Source organism: Theropithecus gelada, chromosome 5, assembly GCF_003255815.1.
Source record: "Theropithecus gelada isolate Dixy chromosome 5, Tgel_1.0, whole genome shotgun sequence".
Lineage (NCBI taxonomy): Eukaryota > Metazoa > Chordata > Mammalia > Primates > Cercopithecidae > Theropithecus > Theropithecus gelada.
Window position 1 is genome coordinate 66,088,822 of NC_037672.1, and position 11,840 is coordinate 66,100,661.

Consider the following 11,840-nt stretch of genomic DNA (forward strand, 5'->3'; position numbering starts at 1 on the left):
GCTGCTGAAAATCGTAAAGCCTCTCCCGACCGCATCCTACACTCTTCCGGCCCAAGCAAGTGCGCTGGAACCGGGAGTTGGTGAGAAGCCGGCTGCCGGCAGCCTCAGCCCTTAGCGGCCCCGCGGTCGGGGACGTCGAGGCCTGACGGAGAGGCTGGGCTATCACGCCTGTAATCCCAGCACTTTGGCTATCACGCCTGTAATCCCAGCACGCGGCGTCGGGGCGGGCCAGTGGATGCGCTGCGGGGACGGGAGGTGTCGCCTCTCCGGCTCGCCGGTGACAGGGGCGGGCGGGTCGTGCGCGGGCCCCACCTCCAGCGATCGCGGCCCCGCCCCAGGTCCTCCTCCTCCACGGCTTACCCGGGCTCTGACAGCGGCTGCAACTCTCCGAGTTGCGGCCGCAGGAGCCGGAGCCATGCGGACAGTAGACCGGGAGGCGCGCCCGGGGCTTCTGCCCTTGCTGCTGCTGCTGCTGGCCGAGGCCGGACTGTCCGCCGCCTCGCCCCCAGCAGCACCGCGCTTCAACGTGAGCCTGGATGCGGCCCCGGAGCTGCGCTGGCTGCCGGTGCTGCGGCACTACGACTTGGACTTGGTACGCGCAGCGATGGCGCAAGTCATCGGGTGAGCTGGGGCCCTGGACAGGGTCTGCGGGTACGCCGGCGGTGCGGTTCGGAGTCAAACGCGCGCTGCTCAGAGTGCTTTAAACCGGGACGCTTTACTCCCCGCCACCCTTGGAGAACTGGCTTTGGCTGCCGCCCTGAGCAGTGTCGGGGTTGGGGAGAATCCAGCGCGGCAGGTTTGGCTTTCAAGTTCGGTGTCACCCGTGGCACGCCAGTCCTTGAGCCATTCTGGGTCAGCGTGGGGCGCGAGTTGTCGCCCGGGCTGCATTGCTACCGAAGAGGGGCAACCGCGCCTTCCTTGCGGGCCTCACGGGCCTTCCAAGCTTGGCCCTTTGGGACCAGCCTCACTCGCCCTCCCCATCTCCGAGTTTTCTTCCCCGCCGCCTCCCCTCCCTGCCCCCCGCCCAGCTTCCACCCTCTGCCCCTCCTCGCCCCCCCGCCCCCACCCCCGGGATTGAGTGACGCGGCGCCTGGGCGGTCCACTGTCTGGGGAGCCGTGGCCCTGACAGTTCACGCCCTAAGGATGTAGCCCCGCTCGCAGTGCACACGAAGTCACGCCGCCGACCTCTGAGCGGGTCAGATGCCCTCGTGCTCTTCTTTTCTAGGGATAGAGTCCCCAAGTGGGTGCACGTGTTGATCGGAAAAGTGGTCCTGGAGCTGGAGCGCTTCCTGCCCCAGCCCTTCACCGGCGAGATCCGCGGCATGTGTGACTTCCTGAACGTCAGCCTGGCGGACTGCCTCCTGGTCAACCTGGCCTACGAGTCCTCCGCGTGAGTGCCCCAAGCCGGTGCGGAGTAACACGGGACTTGCTGGGGCCTCCTGACAGGCTAGCGGCAGGAAACATGTTTTCCGTGTGATAAAAACAGGGTGGTGCCTGCTGGCCCAGAAACTTACAGTGCTTCCTCGTTGCCTCTCTGGGTAAATCTGAGCTGCAGATCGTAGGCTTCGAGAGGGAAAGCAACTTCTCCGAGTCAGCATTGAACTTTCCCTCTACCAGTAGCCGGGGGTTTTCTCTCCCCCAATCCAGGTAGCATCCTACTTTTAAAATTCTGCTCAAAGGCCGGGCGAGGTGGCTCACGCCTGTAATCCCAGCACTTTGGGAGGCCAAGGTGGGCAGATCACGAGGTTAGGAGTTCAAGACCAGCCTGGACAACATAGTAAAACCCCGTCTACGAAAAACACAAAAAATTAGCCGGGCGTGGTGGCGGGCGCCTGTAATCCTAGCTACTTAGGAGGTTGAGGCAGGAAAATCACTTGAATCCGGGAGGCGGAGATTGCAGCAAGCCGCGATCGCACCACTGCACACCAGCCCTGGCAACAGTGGGAGACTCTGTCTCAAAAAAAAAAAAAAAAACTTCTGCTCAAAACGTACTTTTCCGGGAAGTTTTTGAAACTAAGCCTCCTCTTATCTGGACCCTTTAGTTAACTCAGTGGCCTTCCATCTCTATACTGGCAGTGGCTCATCTCTGCCTGTATTTGTCGCCCTGCATTTCTCCTTTCATGTGTGTCATGGCTGAAGTGTCTGTGTCCACCAGGGCTGGGGCGACAGGGAACACTGCTCTAATAGGGCCAGCCAGTGTTTGGACCAGGAAGTGGGCTTGATAAAATGTGCACCCAGGCTGGGCGTGGTGGCTCACGCCTGTAATCCCAGCACTTTGGGAGGCCGAGGCAGGTGAATCACCTGAGGTCAGGAGTTCAAGACCAGCCTGGCCAACATGGTGAAACCTTGTCTCTACTATTAATACAAAAATCTTACCCAAGCGTGGTGACGGGCACCTGGGAATCCCAGCTACTCGGGAGGCTCAGGCAGGAGAATCACTTGAACCCAGGAGGCAGAGGTTACAGTGAGCTGAGATAGCGCCATTGCACTTCAGCCTGGGTGACAAAGCAGGATTCTGTATCAAAAAGAAAAAAGTGCACCCAGAAGTGAAAGCAACATGGAGTGTGTGGTTGATCCCAGGCAAAGTGCAGGGGACCACTAAAGGTTTATGGGCTCAGCAACAGGTTCTGGAATAAAGGGAGGTTTTGACTTGGTTTCTCCCTTTAATACTTATTATTTTGCCACCAGACTAGCTTCATCTCGTAACCTCTTGTACATACTTAGAGCTTCTTGCTGCCTAGAGATGATGGGGGTAGAAAAGATCTTGGAATAATGAAACTTTACTGGCCCAGGCATTTTCCCAGAACACGTAGGCAGAGTAAGCTAAAAAGCACTGGGACTGCCTTCCTCTTCAGGAAATGCTTTCAGGCACAGAAAAGACACAGGCCTGCTAAATAACATGCCTTTCAGTTGAACTAAGTTATTATAATTTTACCACCTCCCTCTCCTACCTCCAACTTTTTCCTATTTTTAACTTACGGCTTTCTCAATGAAAAATCACGAATCATTTTTACCCTCATCTGTTGGAGTCACCATATTCAAACAGATTAAAGCAAAAGTTCCAGTAAAAACATTCTAACTTTTGGATTTGATACTAAGGTATTTATAGAATTGCCTAATAGAAAGCACCATTCAATTCCACTAGCATTAACAAAGGAAATGCTTTCTTCTCATGTTGGAAGTAAGCCTTCTTGAATTAGAATAATACTAGCTACCCTTTATTGAGCCTACTGGGTGCCAGGTACTTCATGAACACAGCCCCGTGGGGAAGATGGTATCATCTGTTTTGTGATGTGGAAACCAAGCCTCAGAGGGGCCACCTTCTGGAAGTCAGGTGGCTGGTGAGTGCTAGAAGCATGGGAATCTCCAGTTCGCTGCAGTGCCTCTCAAAGCAGAGTCTGTTTCCTCATTTGTCTCCCGTGCTTGTGCACTGCTACATCACACCACAACATTTGGGCCTGATATGAAAGTATTGTTATCTTGCCAATTTTGAAAAATCGCCTTTGAGGGAGATTCTACAAACTCTGCTTTAGTACTTCCCATGTCTTACCAGTTCTCTCCCTGACCTGAACTCTTTGAAGTTAAACTCAGAAACGTTGGAGGGAGGCTGGGCACAGTGGCTCATGCCTGCATTCCCAGCATTTTGGGAGGATGAGGTGGATGGATCTCTTGAGCCCAGGAGTTCGATACCAGGATCTGTTGAGCCCAGGAGTTTGATACCAGCCTGGGCAACATGGTAAAACCTTGTCTCTACAAAAAATACCACAAAATTAGCCAGATGTGGTGGCTTGTACCTGTGGTCCCAGTACGCAGGAAGCTGAAGTGGGAGGATCACTTGAGCCTGGGAAGTCAAGGCTGCAGTGAGCTGAGATTGTACCACTGCATTCCAGCCTGGGTGACAGAGACTCAAAAAAAATAATAATAATAAAATAAATAAATAAATAAATAACAGAAACCTTGGAGGGAATTAAAACTGACCAAGGTTCCATCTTTATTTTATTTTATTTTGTTTATTTTTGAGACGGAGTCTCACTCTGTTGCTCAGGCTGGAGTGCAGTGGCGCGATCTTGGCTTACCACAACCTCTGCCTCCCGGGTTCAAGTGATTCTGCTCCCTCAGCCTCCCAAGTAGCTGGGACTACAGGCATGCGCCACCATGCCCGGCTAATTTTTATATTTTTAGTAGAGACGGGATTTCACTACGTTGGCCAGGCTGGTCTCAAACTCGTGACCACATAATCCACCCACCTTGGCCTCCCAAAGTGCTGGGATTACAGGCCTGAGTCACCCTTCTGGTGCCTGGCCCGAGTTTCCACCTTTAAACAAACAAACAAAAAGTAACACTTTTTCCCCCAATTATAAAAGTAACATGTAATCATTGTAGAAAATCAGTAAATGTAGAAAAGTAAAAAAACAAAGCTAACCACCATCCTGTTATTTAAAAATGACCAGAAAAACCCTCCAGGATATTTTCTCTCAGTTTTGTTCATGTGGATATACATATTTTTTCCCCTGGTATTGGACACACTGTATGTAAATATTTTATAAATATTTATTATAAATACATAATATTTTTTCATGTACCATTAAGTATTCTCAGAAAATATGGATACTTAACAAGCCTCCTCCTCTTTTTCTCTCTATGAACTTCTGTTCATAGAGATTCCCCCTTTTTAAAAATTATGATCTCTGTGCAAGGAGCTGGGAGACAGGAAAAGTGCCAAGTCCCTTAAGAGCCAGCCATTTTCCCAAGGGGACAAAATGAAACATTTGTGAAACAATGGTTTAGTGTTACTTTATTTGCTCTGAGGAATTAATATGTGGAGAGGTGAGCTTGAGCTGGCTTTGAATCATGTGTTAAATAGAATACATGCTGCCAAGCAGAGGAAAAAGCAGAGTTCACAGGTCTCCTGAGCCCAGGATGGTTTAGTTTCACTGCAGATTTAGACTGAGGATGAAATTCTCACTACGCTTATGATGCCCTGCATGTGTGCTAAGGGCAAACACCGGAGAAACACTGAATGAGCACAGATAAGTTGTATCCAGTTGTGTTTTTCATCTTGAATTGTTAATCTATATTCTTACAAGCATTATAGCACATATGTCAGTCATAAGGAAGAAAAACTGTTTTACTTTGAGGATTTGTTTTACAAATGAAAAACTCCTTTTCCTTTTTTTTCTTATTTGTCTTATTCATTCATGTTGGACTTTTCCCTTTTCTCAGATTCTGCACCAGTATTGTGGCTCAAGACTCCAGAGGCCACATTTACCATGGTCGGAATCTGGATTATCCTTTTGGGAATGTCTTACGCAAGTTGACCGTGGATGTGCAATTCTTAAAGAATGGGCAGGTATAGTACATACTGTATAAGATAAGAAATCAGAAAGATTTGCAAACTCAAGTTAGCAGTCATTTGGATGGCCTGCTAACTTACGTGTGTTATCAGTATAAGACACAGAAAAATCACACCTCTGGAAAAACAAAGGCAGAAGAGAGGTCTACATCAATTATGCTTATAGGTAGGACGGTCATTTATTATTTATTATTGAGTGTCTACTTAAAGAGGTCACCTAGTTTTCCATAGGGAAATCTCTTTTAGAGAGTGATCAATCATCCACTTAGGCAGAGTCAGCTCTTTCCTCTGCTTTCCCATGCCCAGGCTGCTTCTGGAATATGGAGGGGCTGGGTAGTGCAATAACTAGGAACACTCAACTTTGGGATCTGACAGTACCAGGTTTGAATCTTGATTCTATCAATTACTGTACTTCCTTTGTGAACCTGAGAAATTACTCATTCCCTAATTTTGCCGACTACAACTCATGGAGGTGCGTAACTACTTTACTGAGATAGTTATAAATGTTAAATGAAGTAGTCTGTGTAAAGTTGTAGCCAAATAATAAATGGTCCTTCATTCTGCAAGTATGATTGACCCACACCACTTTCTTGTGTATGATCTTTAAAAAATTATACTTTGATTTTTTGTTTATAGCATGATCCCTTTAAAACTATAATCTACTATATATTGTTGTCACTGTGTAAACATTTAGAGAGACAGAATTAATCAATGCTCATTGAGTACACAAAGCATGTTTTGCCGTAAAACAGAATACAGTGTGCAAGAGCCAGATTTTGGCTGTAAGGACAAGGACTGTATTCCCTTTGTTCTTTGCATTTAGGGGTTGATTCACAAATACTAAAAACTCATTTACTAACTACTCAGTCATCTGCTTTTACAAACACTTTTTTTCATAAAAAATTCAAACAGTACAGAAATATTTAAAGTAAAAGTTTCTCCTTTCCAGTCCCATCTCTTTACTTCACCACTATTAATAATTTGTTTTCTAGCTGAATTAGTTTGAAAATGATTTTAAGTGGTAACGATAATATAAATGCATAATAAATTCTCAAAGGAAATCTGCTAAATATTGTTTTATTACTGAATGATGGGATATTTATTATTTATTATTTATTTATTATTTATTCATGTTTTTTCTCCATTATTCTATAATGAGCTAATACTCTTATAAAGAGATAAAGGAATAAATGCAATGAAAATAAATTATTTCAGCTGTTCTGAAACTCACTCTAATAGTTGTTTCTTCTTTTGTTTTTTTTTCCCTGGAGTTCCCATGAAATAATCTGTAGAGAAATAGTCTGTAGAGGTAGTTTTACTGTCAGTACTCAGGTGACTGTTACTGAATGTAGACAGTTTACTCTTGGGTATTGCTTTTCTATGAAGGACTCATGGCCAAGAAATTGTTTTATGAAATTAAGAACAGGTTATCCACAAAATCATTCATCTCTCATTCTTGTCTAGTGTTTGTAATCTTAGAAGTATTTTTGGCCGGGCACAGTGGCTCATGCCTGTAATCCCAACACTTTGGGAGGCCAAGGCGGGCGAATCACTAGGTCAGGAGTTCAAGACCAGCCTGGCCAATGTGGTGAAACCCCCGTCTCTACTAAAACTACAAAAAAAAAAATTAGCTGGGCATTTTGGTGGGTACCTGTAATCCCAGCTACTTAGGAGGCTGAGGCAGGGGAATTGCTTGAACCTGGGAGGCGGAGGTTGCAGTGAGCTGAGATCGCACCACTGCACTCTAGCCCAGTGACAGAGTGAGACTCATCTCAACAACAACAACAACAGCAAAAGTATTGTCATACACAGGACCTCATTTGATCCCCCCAGCAGCCCTGCGAAGCAGGCATCAGTCAACATTTTTATCTTTACTTTCTAGATGAGGGGGCCTAACTTCATAGAGGCTGACTTGCCCCAAATCACAAGGCAGAGACATGGCAGAGGTAGGGCCAGAACCCAGGCATTGGGCCTACTGATAGTTTTCGTTGTCAAAGCTCAGCCTTAATTAGACTATAAATTATTATTATTGTTATTATTATTTTTACTGTTTTTATTTTTGAGACAGAGTCTCACTCTATCGCCCAGGCTGGAGTGCAGTGGCGCAATCTTGGCTCACTGCAACCTCTGCCTCCGGGGTTCAAGCAATTCTCCTGCCTCAGCCTCCCAAATAGCTGGGACTACAGAGGGTGCTACCACACCCGGCTAATTTTTGTATTTTTAGTAGAGATGGGGTTTCACTATGTTGGCGAGTCTTGAACTCCTGAGCTCAGATAATCCGCCCGTCTTGGCCTCCCAAAATGCTGAGATGACAGGTTTGAGCCACTGCACCAGGCAATTAGGCTGTAACTTAAAATAACTTAAAATTCCCTGCTAAGGGTTTGTTTATGTCAACTGACTAGGCAGAAACAATTGGGAAGTACAAACAGAAGTAAAGACAGATTTTCAGAGCTGCAAGATAAAATATCTTACAAATTATATCTCAAAATTATTTATCATTGTGTATGGTAATTGAGAACTATGATGTGATTTTTGATCTCATAACTTCAATTTTCTCAGCCCTTCAAGAGTGACCCTCAGGGTCACAGTGTCATGCAAATGAGGTGGCCATATAATTACTTTTTATTTTCCACGTAATTACATTTGTAAGGGCTTGAGTAGTAAGGTAGACTTATTTCTGCTTTACCACCATCCGTGGAGATGAGGCACTCATGGAGGCCCTCAGTAAGTCTGAGGGCTGAGGTCATTTATAAAACTAAGGCCACTGCATTCTCCCTTGTAATTCAGCCACCTTAAATTATTTTTATAAGCAAATAAGGTAAAAATAAATAATTAAATGAAAAACATTACTGACCTAATTTTTCTAAGGAAAATATCAATCTAGGACTATTTATTTCTTAAAACATAACAGTATTAGTTAACTTTTATCAAACAGTATGAGTCAGATACTGTTTTAAGTACTTTTTTTTTTTTTTTTTTGAGACAGAATCTTGCTCTGTCACAAGCTGGAGTGCAATGGTGCCATCTCAGCTCACAGCCTCTACCTCCTGGGTTCAAGTGATTCTCCTGACTTAGCCTCCCGAGTAGCTGGGACCACAGGTGCATGCCACCACAGCCAGCTAATTTTTGTATTTTTGCTAGAGATGGGGTTTTGCCATGTTGGCCAGGCTGGTCTCAAATTCCTGGCCTCAAGTGTTCTGCCTGCCTCGGCCTCCCAAAGTGCTGGGATTACAGGCGTGAGCCACCACACCTGGCCAAAGTACTTCTTTGAAAAATAAAATTTGGTATCAGAAATAACTGATAATGGCTAGCTGTGGTGGCTCATACCTGTAATCCCAGCACTTTGAGAAGCCAATACAGAAGGATTGCTTGAGCCCAGGAGTTTGAGACCAGCCTGGGCCACATAGGGATACCCTGTTTCTAGGAAAACAAACAAAAAAAAAAAGTATATGTGTGTGTGTGTGTGTGTATATATATATGTCAGGTTTGGTGGCATGCGCCTGTGGTCCCAGCTACTTGGAAAACTGAGGTAGGAGGATCGCTTGAGCCCAGGAGGTTGAGGCCGCAGTATATTGTGATTGCACCATTGCACTCCAGCCTCGGTGACATACAGAGTTTGATTTTTCTCCTGCAGGTTACATAGTGGTATCTTGCAATCACTGGAGCTCGTGACCTTAATTTAAAGTGGGGGTGATGCCTATAATTAATGGGATAGTTGTGAGGATTAAATGAAAGAGCTATGTAAAGGGATTTTTAAATATTTAAAATTTAAACGTGATTATTATTGGTGAACAGTCCCACTTGTTTCTCCTAACGTCACAGAGCTTATAAAATATGTGATACTGGCCGGGCGCGGTGGCTCAAGCCTGTAATCCCAGCACTTTGGGAGGCTGAGACGGGCGGATCACAAGGTCAGGAGATCGAGACCATCCTGGCTAACACGGTGAAACCCCGTCTCTACTAAAAAATACAAAAAACTAGCCGGGCGAGGTGGCGGGCGCCTGTGGTCCCAGCTACTCCGGAGGCTGACGCAGGAGAATGGCGTGAACCCGGGAGGCGGAGCTTGCAGTGAGCTGAGATCCGGCCACTGCACTCCAGCCTGGGCGACAGAGCCAGACTCAGTCTCAAAAAAAAAAAAAAAAAAAAAAAAAATATGTGATACTTATCTCTTATAATCAAATCAAAACAAGTTTTATTTTATTTTATTTTATTTTGAGGCAGAGTTTTGCTCTTGTTGCCCAGGCTGGAGTGCGATGGCGCTATTTCGGTTCACCGCAACCTCCATCTCCCAGGTTCAAGCGATTCCCCTGCCTCAGCCACTCTAGTAGCTGGGATTGCAGGCATGCCCCACCACGCCCGGCTAATTTTGTATTTTTAGTAGGGTCAGGGTTTCTCCATGTTGGTCAGGCTGGTCTTGAACTCCCGACCTCAGGTGTTCCACCCACCTCGGCCTCCAAAAGTGCTGGGATTACAGGTGTGAGCCGCTGCGCCCAGCTTCAAAACAAGTTTTAAAGTAAAACTCCACTTGCTACTTCTAGGATGGGGCTTCTTAACCTGCTTTGTGCACCCCTTTGGTGAATAATGTTTTATAAATACATAGTAAATGTGTGTGATTACAAAGAAAATCAGTTGTGTTGAAAACAGCCATTTCAATGTTATACTTTTTCTTAACACATTAAATAGTAAGGTTTAGCAGTGGGTCTAATAACTACCATGATTTCAAAGTAGTAAATTATGGACAGTGTTTCAAAATATCTGCAGCCAACATTGTGTATGTGAAAAACCCTGTGATTTCTACTAGTGACAAAATTATAGGCACCACTATGATTGCGTGATTTGTTGCATGTGTTCATTACAGAAGGAATTAAATTTCAGTTGGAGGTTAATGAAAATAAAGATGCATCTTTTTTTTTCCCATCCAAGGTCACAAATCTACTAAAATCTATCTATGGACCACGCCCCCCACCCCAGCTTAAGGTTAAGAACCTCTGTCTTAGAAGGCTATTTCAGAGTTTTATTCTATTTTGTTGGAATTATTTTTTAAAAATCCAGAAAACTGTGGGGCAAAACAGATAATTTCAGTGTATTTGATTGGAATGGTGGAATGATCCATGTATCTCTTGATTTCAGATTGCATTCACAGGAACTACTTTTATTGGCTATGTAGGATTATGGACTGGCCAGAGCCCACACAAGTTTACAGTTTCTGGTGATGAACGAGGTAATCAAAACAAACTCCTGTGTAATTTTAGCTACATTATTGTTCAGTTCTATCCAAGCACTTCCTTCACTCGCCCAACAGAACATACAGAACACCCACTATGTGGCAGGGATTTCCATCCTAGTGGGGGAAAATAGACAGTATGCGTGGAAGCAATGAAGATGATTTCAGGTAGCAATAAGTGTTGCAAAGAAAGCAAAATAGGAAGCTGTGATAGAGAGTGAAGGAGGAGGTGGAGTGGTTAGTACAGGTCAGAGGGTCAGAGAAGGCCTGATCCATGTGATCCAGGAGCTAGTTCTACAGAAGCCAGGGGAAGACCATTTCTGGTGGACTTACCGCAAGGACGAAGGCCGTAGGTAGTAATAATAAGCTTGGTGGATTTCAGAAGCCGAAGAAAGTCAGTGTGGTTATAGTGTGGAGTAAGTGGGTAGTGACATTAGAAGTGAAGAAGAGGCTGAGGGCATGGTGCAGGGCCACAGTGAAGAGTATGGATTTTAAGCATAATGGAAGCTGTAGGGGGATTGTAGGCCAGGGAGTGAACAGATGTGATTTATATTTTTAACTATTACTTTTGCTGCTCTGTAGAGATTGGATTGTGTTAGGTTAAGATGGAAGCAAAAGACCATTTGGAAACTACTGTGATAATCTAGGGGATATATGATGCTGTTATACAAGCAACATTTGTAAAGCACTTTCTGGTTTACCATGCACATCTTCACATGTCTTCTTCTTAGACCCTCACAACAGTCCTGTTAGGCAAGGCTGTTATTTTTAACTCCATTCGTTAAGCAGAGAAGGACATAGGCTGTGAGATGAAATGACAGCTAGTAGTGGGAGAGGAAGTTCTCAGATTGCTCTCCTGAGTCCTGACCCCATTGCTCTGTTCATTGACATTCCCACTGCCATGCCCCAGATCTCAGGGGAACACCATTTAGTTCCACAGTATGTGGGAAACCTAGAGATAAGTGAGCTCTGTGTCTGTCCTCAGTGTGCAGCTGAATCAAGGAGAAGGATATATACAAGGAGTATCTTAAAGTTTAGTGTTGCTCATCTGATGAACCCTGATTGACTTCATGGTGTTGTTTTTTGGGTTTTTGTTTGGTTTGGTTTGGTTTGGTTTTTGTTTTTGTTTTTGAGACAGTCTTGCCCTGTCGCTCAGGCTAGAGTGCAGTGGGCGATCTTGGCTCACTGCAACCTCTGCCTTCCGGGCTCAAGCGATTCTTTTTTTTTTTTTTTTTTTTTTTTTTTTTTTTTTTTGGGGGGGTT

The 11,840-nt window shown here is 45.2% G+C and overlaps 1 protein-coding gene across 4 annotated transcripts in view; it reads left to right on the plus strand.

The window, feature by feature from the left end:
- The first annotated feature begins 326 nt into the window (after nucleotides 1–326).
- NAAA (N-acylethanolamine acid amidase) overlaps nucleotides 327–11,840 on the plus strand; it is a 30,558-nt gene continuing 19,044 nt past the window's right edge. For all 4 annotated transcript variants that reach the window (XM_025386615.1, XM_025386611.1, XM_025386612.1 and 1 more), the window contains exons 1-4: nucleotides 327–621; nucleotides 1,226–1,390; nucleotides 5,224–5,350; nucleotides 10,484–10,574. In XM_025386615.1, the coding sequence (XP_025242400.1) occupies nucleotides 416–621; nucleotides 1,226–1,390; nucleotides 5,224–5,350; nucleotides 10,484–10,574 (589 nt within the window). In that variant the 5' untranslated portion in view covers nucleotides 327–415. The remainder of the gene's footprint in view (nucleotides 622–1,225; nucleotides 1,391–5,223; nucleotides 5,351–10,483; nucleotides 10,575–11,840) is intronic.